Source organism: Lepisma saccharinum, chromosome 2 (assembly GCF_977018435.1).
Source record: "Lepisma saccharinum chromosome 2, izLepSacc3.1, whole genome shotgun sequence".
Lineage (NCBI taxonomy): Eukaryota > Metazoa > Arthropoda > Insecta > Zygentoma > Lepismatidae > Lepisma > Lepisma saccharinum.
The window spans coordinates 90,716,167-90,734,882 of record NC_139230.1 but is presented as its reverse complement, the minus strand read 5'-3'; the positions used below and the strand labels follow the sequence as shown (position 1 = coordinate 90,734,882).

At 36.7% G+C, this 18,716-nt stretch overlaps 2 protein-coding genes across 3 annotated transcripts in view; both read left to right on the top strand.

Annotated features, from left to right (window-relative positions):
- LOC145984088 (uncharacterized) overlaps positions 1-18,716 on the top strand; it is a 501,971-nt gene that overhangs the window by 320,816 nt on the left and 162,439 nt on the right. The window lies entirely within an intron of this gene.
- LOC145984315 (uncharacterized) overlaps positions 1-18,716 on the top strand; it is a 136,783-nt gene that overhangs the window by 69,926 nt on the left and 48,141 nt on the right. Inside the window, exon 5 of the mRNA XM_083117973.1 lies at positions 8,509-8,947. Coding sequence (XP_082974099.1) covers positions 8,509-8,947 — 439 coding nt within the window. The remainder of the gene's footprint in view (positions 1-8,508; positions 8,948-18,716) is intronic.

The following is an 18,716-nucleotide window of genomic DNA, read 5'->3' as shown; positions in this document are numbered from 1 at the left end:
CCTTTCACCTAGTATCCTCGCATGACACTTCTCCGATGTGGCTTGATGTTCCGAGCCTAAAATACGACCACCTGAAGAAGGAAGCAGTAAAGCTTCCGAAACGTAGTTTACAACGAATACATACTCACTTACGTAAGTAGACGGAATTCAATACTCTAACGTATTTTTGTTTATAGATAGTGAGTAACATGCACGTAACCAATATGCTATTTACAGTACTTCATTCGGATATACTGTACTGAAGCAGAAATCCCATTGATAATGTAAGTAAATATGACACTTTCTTTTGTACAATTTAATTGTTTCAATTACGTATATGCACGAGTTAAGTTGTTTGCTTTACAGAGAAGAGAGAAGTAGCTTTATGCATCGAAAAATGAGTCTGCACTCATGGTTCTTGCAAGCAGAGGGTTCCAAACCTCAGTGAAAATATCAACATATAAACCGAGAATGTATAAAGAGACTGATAAATTGTATTTCTTAATCAATCACTCTTCACTCTTATCTCATTTAGTAGTAACTTTAAAAATAATCAAGTATTTTATTTTAAACTTAGTGCATATGATAAAATTCTGTAATCCTTCCCTAGTTTGTGAATTGTAATAATTTTCCAAATTCACTATTTTTGCTGTTTGAATTCAAATCATAGAGAATAGAGAAATTAAGTCAATTTAATATTATCAATTAAGATAATATTGGTACTTAACAAATCCATACGTGGATCTGTGTGAGTTTATTATTTCCATTTGCAAAAACATCGATTTAGTATAGTTTGTAATTGTCAGGAAAAAATGCAATGTCAGAGAATTTCATTTCTGCTTGTTTGTAGCCACCCTGAATACACCTTGTCATTTTGCATGTTGAAAGCCTCCTCAATTGTAAACATTTTTCATCAGTGATCAGAATTCTGTGCTCATTTTCTGTGTTCCAATAGGTGGTTTGCTTTTGTTGCCCTCTAATGCTTTAACTCTGCTGTGAGAAAGTGATCTGTAGGTCATTTGTAAACTCTCAATCCTAAGTCACTTTGCAACACACGAGACATGACAGGGTGGCTACTCACCAGGAATTCCTTGAATTCTGGGAATTATGCATAAATTATTGGCTCCGGGAATTATGCGTGAATTCTACTTGAATTTTTCTCCGTAGGTGTGAAAAATTACAACTTTTTTTTAATCCAAATCCTATTCACATTTTATGTAAATAAAAATTTCTTCGCTCACAAATCCTGTTTTTCTTAGTCTTATCAAGTTTATAACTATAGCTAGGAGGCAGCAGGAGTCTACCCTGGGCGCCGAACTATCTAAATGAAAAATGTTGTAAAATGGATTGATTGATTTGTGGTTTTAAGTCCACTTTATGCACAGACTGGACCTACAGTTTCATGTGGGATCCAAACTACTGTGCCGTGTGGAGAAAAAAATAATTGAAATCATTTGTTCAAACACAAATTCTTTAGCACCAACTTCTACCCCCTTTTTGCATAATTTACGAGGATAATAACGTCTTCGATACTACTACTACTACTACTAATAATAATAATAACAACAATGTTAGTCCTGGCGGGTTCGAATCCTGGCTTGTGCATGGATGTTTGTGACTGTCCATTCATCAATTTGATCATATCACTCATCCCCATCCTTGCAAATTATCCAAACGTGGCACAAGAAGTGAAGTAAAATGAAAGAAATCAATAATAATAATAATAATGTTATAATAATATTATTAACACTATTATTATTATTATTATTAGTAGTAGTAGTAGTAGTAGTACATTTATCCTGGCACTTTCTCCCCGCCTGCTCAGACAAAAATTCGTGGTTGCTCCTCTGATTGTATATAGAAACTCAGCACCTTAAATTAAATATTTTAATTATATTATGTATACTGTTAATTGAATTATAATTTTTGGATGTTGGAATCACATAGACCCTTTATATTATGAAGATATTTGTGTGTGGATATTGAGAGGCGGTAATACATAAGGTTGAAATACAGAATACATCTGCTTGAATTTTTGGAAAGTTTGCCTTGAAAACCGGGAATTATACTTGAATTTTATCATGGTCCTAGATTAGCCACCCTGCATGGACATTTTGGCAATGTTCAGTTCACAGGCCATCACTGATTGATTCCATACAGGATTTCTGCGCATATGGGCCTCCACTGATTTCACCTGTTGCACAGTCCTTTGGTGTGTGGCTGTTCCTGTCTGATTCTGTCGTTCACTTTTCCAGTGTCAGTGAAACACTAGATACTAGGATACATAAACCCCTTGAAGATTCAAAACTTCTGGAGGATCTTGAAAATTTCACCAGGTGATTTTCCTATCTTACAGGGTGCTGCAACCATCACATGGTTTTTGAAATCTCCCAATTCCATCATGGAAACAAAACACTTCTGTCACTCAACTAGCAATGCTCTTGTGTTCACTCTCTCTGGGGAAAGTTCTTGACTTTTGAATACCTTCCAAAGTTGTGACAGTATTGATGATAGTAAAATAGTATATGAGGTGTTTGAAACTTATTTTGTGTGCTGTAATAAAGTGTGTAAACTCCTACATAAACCTTAGTCCTTAATTACTGCTATACGCACAAAGATGTAATTTTATTTGTGAATTAGTTTTGTTATTGTCTGATACTAATAAATAAACTACTGTACAAAATTTACTAATAGGGTGACTGATATAATCAATATTCTACTGATCTGATATAAAACTGCAAATATTCCTTGAATGTTTGATGAATATCACCTCCTTAATTTATGCATGTAACTGGGTGATTGCAGTAGGTTTTGTCTTTGAAAGGGAACTGCCTATTTAGACATTAACTTTACAAACCATGACATGAATAATGTCAAAATAATTATTCACAAAAATAACAACAAAATGACAGAATATTGCACTAAATTAAAGACTGTTTAGAAATATATTGGATCGGTAATGTTTGTGATAAAACCATAGGCCATTGTAAAATATATTTAAAGTAGTAATGTACTGTGTGTATTTAGTACTCTGGAAACTATGTTAGGATTCTGGAAAACACAGGGAAATCTCAGAGAAAATGCAGTTATTTATTTATTTATTTTTTGAGAAAATTTCCAGGTACAGCACAGGTGGCCATTTTACACTGAAATTGTCAACAACGAAAAATCAATAATAATAATAAGCAAAAAAATAAATAAATAATTAAGAGTAACAAAACAACATAAAAGTGAATAGCAAATGAACAAGAAAATAACATAAAAGTGAATAGCAAATGAACAAAAAAATAAGTAAAAATGGCACTATGTGATATTAATTACAAGCATTTCTTCTGATAGAAGACCGAAAGGCAAACTCAGAGGAAAATATATCAATACTTGAGAAGAGATCATTGTATTGTGTTGCATGTCTGTAAAAGAGAGATCTTTTTTGAATTTCTAGTCTAGTTTTTTTTGTATAAAATAATCTTGTGTTGCATGTTGTGTGCATAGGTACTTGAAAGTGGAATTCCTCAAGAAGTGTATTGCAGCGGATTTTGCCATTCACAATTTTGTATAAATAACTGAAATCATTCTGCAAACGTCGCTGATAAGCAGTTTGCAAGTTTAGAAAAAACAAGAGATGCAAAGATGAAAAATTGCGTAATGAGGGAACCCTGTGACGGACGATAGCTAGGAAGAAGTGAAAGACTGAATCGATTCTAGATAGCTGGGTGGGACACGCCATGGGCCAGATGGGAGAGCAGTATTCTATTATTGGGGAAATGAATGATTTGAAGTACAAGGTGAGGGCTGAGATGTCACTAATTTCAGTGAAACGGTACAGTAAACCTAAGAGACACATGCCCTTTTTTGTGGTGCCTAAAATATGTTCCTCGAATGTAAGCTTTTGGTCCAAAACAATGCCTAGGACTTTGTGAGAGGATACTGCTTTGATATTATTGCCAGAGATTGAGTAAGATGACTTTAACAGATTCTTCTTGAGAGAGATAATGAGAGTAGTACACTTGTCAGGATGTAATGTAAGGTCCCATGTCGGACACTAGGAAGTAAATGTTGCTATGTCATTCTGAAGATGAGTATCGTCGGAAGTGGAGATTTCTCTGAAAATTTTACAGTCATCTGCGAAAAGAAGGTAATTACTAGAGGGAGCTGTGAGATGGTCAGCAAGGTCATCGACGAATAATATGAACACGATAGGTGAGGACGATGATCAGCACCACTACAACAACTTGCCTCCATCTTGACTTGTGTGTTAGTTAGAGTTCATGTGGGAACCCTGAAGAATTTAAGTTCATGGATTTCACATTTTCCCACATTTCAATTTCAGTCCTCAATGTCCCAAATGGCAACATGTTAATTTTTTTTATGGATTTTGCATTTTCTTCCATTACAATTTTTTCACCTCATTCCCCTGAAATAAATGAGACAGAATCTTATGCTGCAAGGTCCACTGCTCTTGTGCTCTTCCTTAGCATGCTTTGTTTAATGATAATTCTACAACAATCTACTGGGAAAAATCTTCAAACATTTTGAAATTGTTTTTATACTTATAGGTATATTTATGTTTTGTGGAATTCAGAAACTTCATTTATCTATTTCTAACTTTATTTTTGTAAGGAGTTGGCTCCAATCATATATTCAAGCATAACCAATAAGACATAGAGGATATATGCTAAGAACAAAGTTTACAAATTGATCCTTAACATATTGAATAAAGGAGAAATGCCACATGAATGGTTACATGGTATCATTTGTCCATTTTTTTTTTTTTTAAAGGAGACAATCTGCTGTGTAACAATTATAGACCTATTACACTTCTAAGTGCCATGTACAAAATCTTTGCAGTTTTAATACAAAAGGACCTCTGTCAAAGTACAGAAGACAAATAACATGAATATCTAATGAGATTTGGACAATATATTGTCCATGCTTGACAATATATTACATCAAATAACCATGAACATAACATCAAACTAAACAACACATTTATTGATTTTATGCAAGCCTTTGACACTGGATATAGAAACTTAATTAGTACTTGTTTAAAGAAATGTAATGTTTCAGGTAAGATTAATAAATTCAACCTTACAGCTAAGCTAAAAATAAATAATGATCTTTGTGTGAAATTTGAGATTAGCACAAGAGTAAATAAGTTATTTAGCATAGTCATGGAAGCAGTAATTCAAAAGCTGGAAATGAAAGGCAATATCTAGGAATATGCAGTGTTTGTTTTATTTTCCCCTCAAATTTTGTTATTTTTACTGCAATTTGATGTTATTTTACATAGTTTTATGCAAAATTGGGTGTTTTTATTTTAGAACCAGTGTTATTTTTACATATAATTTTACTGTTGCTTCTATGTTTACAAATTTTCACATTGCATAAGTCCTGGAAAGTGCAGACAAATCTTAATTTTTATGACAAAAACAAATTTAAACTTACCTTTGTTAGATATAAACAAATTTATTACATTTGTAAAACTTTTTCATCTATTATTTCATTAAATATGAAATATCTGTTGAAGGATATCGCCAAACTCTTGAATACAATTATATTTCCACTTTGCACTCTTGCAGAATAAAATTTTCAATTTTTTTCTTTCTTAAAATTCACTTTTCAATTTACAATAACACGAGTGGTTATCCATATATCACAGTAAATGTTCATAGTATTCATTAACAACCCTTCCTGTACAAACCACACTTTCTAAGCACAAATATTACAGTCTGTTCCCACTCACTTCTCAAATGACAAGATGGCTTGTGCCTCCACATTTTCTTCTGGGTGATTTGGCTTTTACACTGTAACCACATTATTGTACCCTGAAGAAAGTATTTCTACTTTTGAAGCTGGCAATAATATTGCAATTGCTTCAACAGCTCAAACTCTGAAATCCTTGTGTGTTGTCTGAAGTACACACAAGTTTTCCTTGTTGTTGGAATGATTCAACTCTCAATTGTCTCCCTTATGGCCTGTTTACCTGCTTCAGGCAGTCTAGCACTTCAGGTGTTACATCATTTTACTGAATACACTGGGGATTGAAGACATTATGTAGGGAATGTAACATTTCTTTACAAAGGTCTTATTCCAAGATAGCTTCTCATTTCTGCAGTGACGAGAGCTATGTGCTTGAAAAAAACTTGTAAGCTTGTTTTTATCAGATGCATTTGACAGAGCTCCACTGGTTGAAACTGAGAAGCATCCTTGTGTTATTTCCGGCAAACCATTCTTGTGGTTTGGAAGTTTGCTTGCAACAAGGCGAACAGTTGCACATGAAAAATGTAATAGTGGTTACAAAATCTGATTCATAGTTTTATGAAGAGTGCTGTAGATTTTACTGACTGTACTGTAACAGTGAAAGTGACTTCCCCTCATAATAACCATCATGTTTGGTATTCAAGTAAGTCACCCCCATATGTATACAAATGCACAAAAAAGGCAACTGAAATATCGTTTACGCTAGAACATATTTTTTGTTTTACATTTCTAATTTACACTTTAAAACTGCTTAAGAAAACCCAAGGATTCTTTACTGTTTTTTTATTACAAACTTCTAAAATAAACTAGAGGTTAATAAATTTTTAATTTGCCCTGGAAAGCTGGAGGGCTTTGTTTTACATAGTTAAAACTAATACAAAAATTACCTCCAGTTGCCTTAGATTAATCTTAGGTTAGTAACATAGATTATTAAACAGAAAATAAACACTTTAACTTCAATTAAAAGAATATCTTCAACCTACTTACGAAATTTACTCAGCGCTGCGCTTTCACTTTGACTGTAATCAACACTTCTTATATAAAAGTACACATCTCGAGAGCTCTCGACACTAGGAGGGGGGGGGGGGGACACTATTGGCAGAAGCTCCTTGATGTCTTCTTTCCCACGAAGATCTTTGACGTCTATCTTCTTTTCACTTCTCGTGCTATAAAAGTTGCCACGAGAAAAACAGTCTGTATTTAAATAAAATTCCGCACGCTCTTTTGTCAATCTCGCGAACGTTCAAATGTCCGGAACACAGGTCACTGTTAACTGTCCACTAGGCAGACGACATCTACAAAAACAGTCCACGAATATCTAACTGCAACTTGCTGCCGATAGCACTATCAAATTCGCGAATTCTCCATACCCAGAGATCTCGACGCCAACTGCTGCATGTAAACTTCTGCAGCCAACGCTCTAAGCAACGCGGCCTTTCACTCAAAGGCTCTACAAACACTGCTGGAAAAACTTCATCGCGTTTTTCTTTGTCCTTTTACACAATGCATATTAAGGACAGTCCATTTTACCCGAGGGGAGTTAATCTCTCTATCCTCCTTCTTCTCGGAAGAAATAATCAGTCCTCAAAATAATCTGTTATAATCATGTGTGTAGTTTTGGAGAAATGATGCGAATTGCTGCCACACAATGATTTGATTTGATTTGTTGTTTCAAGTCCACTTTATGCACAGAGAGGCTATCAAGACCGGACCTACAGTTTAAAGTGAGATCTGAACCACTATGTCCCTCCAATGTTTGGGGGTAACAAACACTGTACAATGATGGTTGATATACCACTATGTGCCTCCAGTGTGTGGGATATCAAACACCATACAATGATGGTTGATATATTGACCACCTGGTCATAGTATAATAATACACATGGCGGTCAATGTATTGACTGCCTGTCTGCCTGTCCATGGAAGCTTTACATGTTATTTGTCCGAAACTAGTCAAGATTTTTTTTTTCTTATTAGGATGCATATAAAAGGTGTGACATACGTACATATTCATTTATTGAGAAATTTTCAGATACAGCACAATGGCCATTTTACACTGAAATCAACAACAATGAAAAGAACAACAGTAAAAATTACAAAATAACACAAAAGATTAACAAAAATAAGTCAAGATGGCACTATTTGATGTTATTTAGCAACATATGTTCTGATGGAAGACTGAAAGGCATACTCTGTGCAAAATACTGATGGCAGGTCATTATATTGAGTGGGAAGTCTGTGGAAGAGCGATCTTTTTTGGATTTTTAGTCTAGGCTTCTCTGTCTAAAATAGATTTGTGTTATGTGTTGTGTGCATAGGCACTTGAAAGTTGAAAGTGTGTATTAAATATGTATATAATTAAATACTTCATGGGGATTATGACATGATTTGGGGAATGCAAAACATGATTTTGGGTGAACACTTGACATGATTTGGGGAGTGGGGGGACATGTCATTGTCCTTGGTAGGGGGGGGGAGGAGGGATCCCTGCACTTCTCTACTGACATAAACTAAAAATAAAGTTCTGCATGTCCGATTTCTAGTTGTTGTTATTCTAGGGCCACATTTGCACTTTGTGGTGAAAACTTGAACTTTTTTTGTTATTTTTTATCAGAGGTCGCTTCCCCATGGTTTCAATAGCCTTTCTACCAAGTTTCATTGCAATTTGATACATTGAACGGGCTCCAGAGGGATCTGAATAGGTCAACTTTAATTATGATTTCTCTACTGTTATGTATTTGAATTGATTGGATAATTTTTCTCTTGCAGAGACATGGTACAAAAATTAGACCAATCGGAACTCCAGCAAGAGAATTGGGAGTGACTTTTCCAAAAGCTTCACAGTGTGTTACACCACCACCCTTACGTAAACTGACTGCTGAAGAAGAAAACATTCCAACTGTGAAACATGGAACTTCTGTTGCAAGACAGAAATTGGACTCTAAATCCAATGCTTCCTTAAGGAAAAGGGTAAATGTTAAAAGTGCAACCATTGGAAAGGAAATACCAAGTGTTGATGAGGAAGTGAAAGAACCACCTTCTCTTGTGGTTGACTTTGATTTTCCATCTTTTGATGCCATGGCTACACCTATAAGACGACAAACTTTTTCCCTGGGGTATGATTCAACTCCTATCAATGATCCACCTTCAGAAAAAATGAAGAATACAGCAGTTCAAGTGTTTCGAGCAGAAGAATGTGAAAAGTACGGTAAGTAACTTGTGTAGTTCTTACATTGTGGCTAATTGAAATTTACAATAAATTTGTGTGATTGCACTTGCCTATAGGTGGGTTTCATGTGACATCAGGATTCACACCACTGCCATGTTCGTGGCCGAGTTGTTTATCGTCTGCAAGGAAATACCCACCATCGTTACATCTGTGCCAACTGTAAGTTTGTTAGTACTGTGTAAAATGTCGGTAACATTGCATAAAATTAATAACAATGTCCTGCCATCTGGAAATATCGGTAATTTTTCATATGTTCAAACTCTTTGCGGAGTCGACAGAGAAAGATATTGAGAAAAAGTGAAGTTTTGTGGTGTAGATGCATATGAACTGGACAATAACAAAATGAAAAGGAACCTAAACCTTTGGTCAACTGTAGTTCACGTGTGTTTAGTTACTTGACCCAGCTACCTGGAATCAATTTGTTTTCGTATTTATTAGTGGTTAGGATTCTGCTTGAAATACCGTGCGTCCATTTCGATTTTCAGCCGAGAGATCAGGAGAAGCGTGGCGGGCGATGCTGATGGAGATGCCGACATTTGCGGCCTGTAATGCCCGCTTATTTTTATGGACATATGCAGACATTTATATAAATATTGCAAAAGGCGAGTACTAACCTGTGTTATAACATGCAAAAGTTATTCTGTAATTCATCCAAGTTCTGCCCTTTTTTACACAAATAAATACACTTTAGAAACAATGTTAAGAGCCACAGATAATACAAGGGTCGTTCAAGGTTGACCGGGATTTTCGTACGTAAAAAATCGATGAATAGCCGGATCATGATGAAACGTGCGGGTGACGTAATGTATTCCTTCGCGAGTAACTAGCGCCCGGCATGACGTATTTCGCGCATGCGCATTAGTTGCAGCGAACATGGCGGCAAGCAGTGTGTCTGTGGCTGTGGAGCAGCGGTGTGTAATCAAATTTCTCGTGTAGGAGAAAGTGAAACCAGCTGAGATTTTCAGACGATTGCAAGCACAGTATGGTGAACAAACGATGTCGCGGACAAGAGTGTACGAATGGTGTGAGCAGTTTTGCGAAGGACGGGAGCTGGTGACAAATGAAGCGCATGGACACATTCGCCCAACTGCAGTCACACCAGTGAATATCGCACGTGTTGAGCAAATGATTCTTGAGAACCGGCGAGTAACAGTGCGGCATATTGCTACCGAGGTGAATATCAGTGTCGGGAGTGTTGAGACAATCATTCACGACCACTTACGCTTCCGCAAAATCTGTGCAAGTTGGGTTCCCCGCCAGCTGACATTCGATCAGAAGTGGACACGCAGGACGGTCTGTGAACAGCTTCTGAATCTGTTTCGAGCAGAAGGTGATGAATTGTTGCAATCCATCATCACGTGTGATGAAACATGGTTGCACAATTCAACCCCAGAGACCAAAAGATGCAGCATGGAGTGGCGGCATAAAGGTTCCCCGCCCCCCAAGAAAAGCAAAACGCAGCCATCCGCTGGAAAGATCATGGCAAGTGTCTTCTGGGACATGAAGGGGTTATCCATATGGATTTTCTGGACAAAGGGAGCACGATTAATGCCCAGTATTACTCCTCATTGTTGAGTGGTGCTGTACGAAAGTCCATTCGCAAGAAAAGACCTGGGATGTTGTCTGGAAATGTCATTCTTCTCCATGACAATGCCCGCCCTCACACGGCCAATGTGACAACAACAACTCTGGCCGACATGCGCTGGGAAGTTCTGCCCCATCCCCCCTACAGTCCGGATTTAGCCCCCAGTGATTATCATTTGTTTGCATGCTTTAAAGACCATCTGGGAGGGAAGAAATTCACGACAGACGAAGCACTGCGGAGCGATGTCCTCCACTGGCTACGACAACAACCAAGTTCTTTCTACGCCAAAGGAATTCGGGATCTGCCAGAACGATGGCAACGGTGCCTCGGCACGCACGGAGAATACTTTGAAAAACTGACATAGTTTGGTGTTTCTTCTGCTACCTATTTCCTCTGCAGAAATAAAAGTCCCGGTCAACCTTGAACGACCCTTGTAAAACATTTTAATCATAGTTTTGACCAGTAACGTCCTCCTTAAGTTTATAGCCTTGAAAGAGTTTTGTGTTGATGGGATCGTTTGGAGCTTTTGAATGTGCAACACTGTATCAAGATTACGCTGCAGATGAAACCGTTAAAAGTCAATGGTTTTTGTGAGCTTCCTTGCAATCCGAAATCTCCGAGCTCGAGTTCTTTGTTCTTTCGCGATTAGATGAAGACAGAGCTGTGAATGTAGTGGCGAACAGATGTAAACCAAGAGCATGTTAATTTCGAACTGTGAGCAAGAGTGTTATTCTTGGTTACTTGTCGTTACTTGTTTGTGTTATTGCAGTGTGTATGTGTGTGTCAGTGAGACGATTGGAATGCCAGCAGCAAGGTTCACGTTAGAACAAAGATTTTTTATGTATGACACATACGTGAAAACAGACTCGTGTCGAGACGTGTGTAGGCAATTTGTACAGAAATTCCCAGGCGTTTCACCTCCACATAGATATACGGTTAGACATCTTGTCCTTAAATTACGAGAAACTGGATCGTTAAATTTTAAAACACCTAAGCAAAAACGACGGATTCTAACCGAAGCAAAACTCGATAAAATTGGTGCAGCGTTAGAACGTTCTCCAAACAAACCTCTATGCCGTGTTTAACAGGAGATGGGCGTGTCAAAATCATCAGCACATACAGCCGCTAAGCTACTAAGATTAAAACCGTACTCTTATAACACAGTTTAGTGCTCGTTTTGCAATATTTATATAAATGTCTGCATATGTCCATAAAAATAAGCGGGCATTACAGGCTGCAAATGTCGGCATCTCCGTTAGTGCCACCCGCCACGCTTCTCCCGATTTCTCGGCTGAAGATCGAAATGAACGCACGGTATTTACATCCAGTACAGATTAACTGTAGATTCCAAGGCTCAGCCATTATCATCTGTTTCCTTTTAAGGTTTGTTCAAGTGCTGTAATTTAAAATGTTGAGGTGCTCGGAAACAGTAATTTCACTCCTTGCTTTAACTATTTGGGATATACTGGCCATCGTGGCAGAGTGGTTATGGTTAACACAGTGCACTACGATGCCAGGTTTGAATCCCAGCCTGAGCATGGGCGTTCTTTGTGAGTTTTACTTTATCAGTTTCAACATATCATCACTCAACCATGTCTTCACGATTAGCCAATACTGGCATAACAGCTTAGTAAAATAAACCAAATCAATCAATCAATTTGGGATACTTTGATAGCAGTGTTTTTTTTCTGACAGTATGCAAATCCCACTACTGGCACCTTTCCTCATGGATCGAGTAACAATTAATTACAGTTTGTGCTAACGAATGAAATATAATAAATAACCAAGTACAAACGTACAATTATCAAGATGAATAAACTTCGAATATTATCATTTTTATTGTCAAACTTATCGGAAGTATGAGCATCTTTCTACCAAAAAAACAAGGAAACACTACGTGCAAGTATGGTTAAACACACCAGTTCGATCCATTTGTAGTAAAAGTCACAGAGAACAGTGGTGTATGAACTTATCTGAGAGGAAATGTTCACAGCACACACTGTAATGTTTGCTTTGTTCATTAATGTTGGCACAATTTACTTTCGCCAACCAGACGATGTGGTATCTTCTGATCAACAATTATCGAGTTCTGTGCAGTGAAGCGCTCTGTCTGTTCTTTCTCGGAAAATTCAAGGATAAATATGAATTTATGTTAAACAACCGAAAACTGCACAGTACCATCATAAACAAGGTTGAAATCTCCCGCCTGCCCACTTGAATTCCGTATGTTTACAAGAACCAGCCTCAATCATGGCTGCTCGATCCCACAATGCAACAGTTTGTGACATAGGTGAAACACACCTATATACACAGTTCTTCATTATATACTGATGTACGTACAAAATTTTTAGCCACAGTTCCACTAACATATCATTTAAGAATCATGTTTCATTCAACAGTGAGTGTGGATGAAGTATTTCAAGTGATATGAGCTGGAACCACAAATGTGGCATGTGAGGTTGTGCTATAATTTATGTAAACATGTGTTGCCCAAGGGGATGTAACATAATGAGTAGAAATATATTAATTGAATTCTCATGGAAGAAATTATAAGGACAGCTATCTAAAAGTGAACATTTCAATAGCATAGGAAGTAATTATTACTTCATTGTGATATTATTTATAGCAGGGATCACCAAGCCGTCGATTGCAAGCTACTGGTAGCTAATGGTGTGTAAGGTCTGAGGTATGGTTGACATATCTTTTTAAAAAAGAAAAATAAATATGTCACCTTAAATTTAATTTGCAAGATCTTTACTAACTGACAAATCACTTTACTTTGATTGTTGTCTCTCCACCAGTCAAGTCGATGGAGTCAATTTATATTGCCTCGAACTACTGTTTATACTGTCTATAACTCCAGCAAAATTTATCCTTTCAGTTTACTGAGATAAAGTCTCAACTCTTTAAGAGGCAGGAAATGTTTTTTCAAGATATTAATTTGCAACATTGATTATATGAAGATATTGGGGAGATAATTAAATTTTGCCTTTGGACTTTCATTTTATTTTTATTATTTTCATAGTTATTAACAATTACAATGCGGTTACCTATGCTAACCACCGCCCACTTAGCGCACACATTTAAAATTTTGGTAAAGAATGGTATGTAATGTTTATAAAAATGATTTTATCTAAAATCTTTTACTTAATCACTTGCTTTATTGCATGTTTTGTGATACTTTAATTTGACGTTTACTTTAATTTGAGTGAAACATCATAAAACAATTTTTGCTCTTCCTTAGGCAGAATAGTACATTGCATCCTCTGCATGTCCAAATTGTCCTGATTGGTGTTGCACGTGTACTGCATGCACATTGCACATTTTATTGAAGTTCCCTGCACTGGCTGCTGTGCATTTGCCTCCAATCTTATTTGTTTATCTACTTTTGGTTTGTGATTACTTATTGTAACACTCTTTCCCAGCAAACCTCTCAAACTGTCTCCATTGGCATTCTTTACAATAACCTGCTTTGATATCAGTCTCTCATACACTATTCTATGCAAATCCTTGTTTGTCAAGGCATCATCGCCAGAATTCTCAATAATACTCAATTCACTATCTGAAGTAGATTGAAGTTCCTCATAAGCAAGATTTTCTACGAATTCTTTACACAAGTTCCTCATAAATAAGCTTTTCTACAAATTCTTTACAGTGAGTTCTCGAAGACAAGTTGGCATGAATACACTGTTGCCTGTGCATCGTGGTTAGTGATACTAACCACAAATTTTAAAAGCAATTAGTGTCAGGACACATCATTATCATCCTTCACCATTTCCTGCTTCTGGCTGGGTCGGCATAGAAGTCAAGCCTCTCCATTTGTTCCTGGTCTTCCACCACTCCTCTCTTTCCACGGTGTTCCAATCCTGTCCTCTTCTCCTAACACTCTCTACTATCTGCTCTTTCCACAGACATCTTGGTCTCCCACTTGGCCTTATCCCCACTCCTTGTGCATTGTAAGCTCTTACTGGTAGTCTTTCTGCATCTATCCTATTCATGTGTCTGAACCACCTCATCTGTGCCTGATCTATCCTGTCCTGAAGTTTCACCACACCCACTGTCAGTCGGATCTCCTCATTCCTTATTCTATCCCTTCTAGACTTCCCCAATTTACTCATTGTCCAAGTCTCTGCTCCATACATAATTATTGCACATACTGTAGTATGTGTTGTATATTACCTTCTTGCATTTCATAGGTATGTCCCTGTTCCATATTAATCTTCAAACACTTTGATATAGTTCACCACCCATTTAACCATCTTCTGTTTACCTCCTCATCTATTCTTCCACTTCTCTCAATTATGTTTCCTAGATATTTGAAGTTCTCCACTACCTCAACTCTTCAGTGTCCATCTTTATTCTTGGTTCATTTCTGGCTCTGTTTCTCATTATTATTATCACCTCACTCTTTTCTGCACTGAATTTCATTCCTGCTCTTCTGATTTCCTCATTCCAACTATCAAGCTGTCTCAGTACTACTACTTCCCTGTTCCCCCATATTACTAAGTCATCAGCAAACAACAGGGCCTTCATCTCTTCCTCTCCTATTTTCTTCCCTGCCTCTTCGTTAATTGCATCCATTGTAATTATGAAGAGCAGTGGGGAAAGAGCACTTCACTGTTTCAGTCCATTACTTATACTGATCGACTCCATTCTTCCCACTGCACAGTGATCCAGAATGTCAAAAAAGTTGGCACAAATACAAATTTTGAATTTTCGGTAAGGGAATATAACATGACTTCGTCAGTAAACAACTAAATGGGGCATGAAACTGCAATATAAATTTTTCTCTAAATTGATTATTTGTTCCTGTTTTTGGGCCTCAAAATGGTGGTTCGTGAAAATGCAATTTTCGGACTATGTTTTGTACTTATTTTTTAGACTTGTTGTAGCAATCATTTTTTCGCAGGACAATATATTTTTGCCGTTATATTTCCCTCTGTAAATAACAATGCCCACACCTGTCCAATATTACAGAACAAGCAAAACTGGCAACCGCACTAGCCTTATCTCTTCTCTCCCATCTCGAATATCAGTAGAAATGAAACTGAGTTAAGTATAATGTTCAGAGTTGTTGAGGATAAGGTCGTGGGATATTGCGAGTTGAAAAAAACTCTGTGAAGTCCTTCTAACCATTCCCGTAACGACAGCCAGCATAGAAAAGCCATTCAGTGCTATGAATAGGATACTAACTAGGACAAGAAGTAGAATGCTACCAGGAACTTGAATGCATTGCATGATAATAAGCATTGAGGGACCTAAGATTCCAACTGATGATTTTCTGGAGAAAACAGTAGATTTATATGCCACGAAGAAAGCTCGCATCTTAAGCTTTGCATGATGTCTTCTATTGAGTTTAATAATTGTAATATTTTTCCTGGTTCACCATTGTGGAATTTGTTCTGGATGATAAAATGTAAAAGTAGGTGATGTTTTGTAATTTACTATTGCAATGCTAATTGCACAAGATAATATTTGTAAATGTTAGACAACAGTCTAATAGAAAGAAATAGACACATATAGAAAGAAAAATCTATCTCTTTTCACATTGAATTACTAAGTATACTTAGGTCACCACACCCTACTTTATTTTTGTTACTGTACATCATTTCCCATCTGTAATGCCCAGCGTCAAGTTCATTGAACAACCACGAATGACCACTGGTAATTCTCAATGTTAAACACGCAGATGAGATTCACAAACCCCTCCCAGTTCTCTGGAATCCCCCCCAGAGCAAATTTTCTGAAAGAGACACTGAAACACCCTCCCTAAAATTTTCCAGAGAGACTCGCCTGTGTAAATATTACTCAGAAGCAAAATTACTTCATAAATCGAAGTTATAATTACATTAAAGCATTTTATTAACAATACCTTTATTGGTTAAACTAATTGAAGTAATTTTGAACATCTTTATTGTACTTCACAATTGATAAAAATGATAGAAAAGATCATGTTTAAATACCAAGCTGAAATGCAGGAGCACATGTGTGGGTGAAATTTACACAGGCAATGTTTCTACGGCCTTGTGAGGGGAACTAATGAAGCTTCATAGCTGATTCAAAGCCATGACATTGGAAAGTGTTTACTGGAAAGGTACTGAGGAGGGTAAAGATGAAAGAAATATTTCAAAATCTTTTGGGTCATTTGTCCTTGCAGGTTAATGGTGATGGTGTGTCATAGAAATCCACAAAACATTATTCCTGAAAATTCTGATGAAGATAGAAATGATCAGATTAATCATTTGTTTCATTAGTGTTCGATTATTTAAATTTTGAAAATATCGCTTAAGATTGTGTTAGGACCTTTAGTGTTGATGTGTCACGGTGCTGCAGCAAAGTATTTTAAGGATATGAAAACTGTTGCCGAAAAGAAGGATAATTTTCTTAAATATAATTTCAGTTGACTCTTAAGAAAATGTGGTGTTTGTAGTTGCTTTCGTTTCACTCTATGCACTCTCAAAAGCAGATTATCAGTTTTGAAGAAAGTAGCGACAGAAATAATAGGTGATAAACTGAAGAGCTTCACTGGGAAAATACGTCTAAGGAACTCACATTCACTACCAAAGTACATTTAAATGAAGAAGGAAAGATATCAGAACTAGTAAATAAATATTATTTAATGCCTTAAAAGATATTAATTTATCTTGAAAGTGATTTGATAGGAAATCTGTTTTCCTCGCTTGAAACATTTATTGTGCATAAATTCATTTTAACAATACTTCTCACATTTATTATTTCTATTATTGTTATTATTATTATTTTATTACTGTCATTATAATACTTATTTTCATTATTTTTGTTATTATTTAATCTATTTTGGAAATGGATTTTGGTCTTCGAAGTGTATTGTTCAGTTTTACTGTGGTTTCAAGTGTGTGTTGAAATAGGCCAAAATTATACTTTTTGTATAAAAATAAAAATGATCGATCTCATGTGAATTCTGTGGACCCAAAGTGTGAATTATTCCTTAAAATTGCTAATCTTACATATTTGTGTTGATTTAGGGGTCAAGTGGTGAGCTCCTGATTTTTGCCGATTTCTTTTGCATTCCGGATCACTGTGCACTGGTGTCTTCACACAGCTCTGGTTGGCCTTGTATGCACTCTGCACTCGACACACTATCTCTTCCTCGACTCCTTTGTCTCTTAGAGCCTTCCAAATCTTTGTTCTGTCCATGCTATTGTATTCATTTTCTATATCTAGGAATGCCATAATTAAATCATTTCCATACTCATAGTGCCTTTCCTGCATTTGCCTTATGGTGAATATCAGATCTACTGTTGATCTGCCTCTTCTAAATCCATACTGTTCCTCTCTCATGTTCAGTTCTGTTACTTCCCTTATTCTTTTCTCTAATATTTCCTCATACACCTTTGCTGAGTGGCACATAAGTGTTATTCCTCTGTAGTTTTTACATTCCTTTCTGTCCCCCTTCTTGAATATGGGAACTATTAATCCCTTTGCCCAATCTCTTGGCACTTCTCTCTCTTGCCACACTGTTTTCCAGACTCTGTACAGCCACTGCACACCAATCACTCCTGCTCCTAGTATAATTTCCACTGACACTTCATCTACTATCTCTCTTCATTCTCTTCAGAGCTTCCTCCACTTCTGTCCATGTGAGATTCACTTTTTCTCTCCTGTTTTCTTTTTCCTTCCCTTTTTCATGTTCATTTCTTTTTTTCACATTCAGCAATTTCTCAATGATTTTTCCACATTCTCCTTATTTCATCATCCTCTTCTACAACATTTCCCCCTTCACCCCTTAGCTTTCATCTGTCTCCTCTTTCTCTTCTCCTTTCTCTCACTAATCCATACAATACTTTCTTATAAGACGTAAACGAGTTACTAAAGATATATCCGCAAAACTTACTTGTAAATGTTCTATTAATTTTGGTGACCTCTGCCAACATCCACTTGGGAACTTGATGCTTCACTTCTAGCTTTTCCTGGCTGTCTTAATTTCACTGGCGCAAAGATATATTCTCGAGCGAGGTTGTAGTTCAATTTCTCTTATCAGTCACTTTGGCAGGGAAATGTCCAAATTATAGACTGGCTGGCTAGGCTCTTGAAATTATGGCATCTGCCCTTGTCTCCTACATTCTTAGGTGCTGTTTTGGTTATGTCTGGGGCAGTCGCATGCTCTCACAAGAACAGAGGATC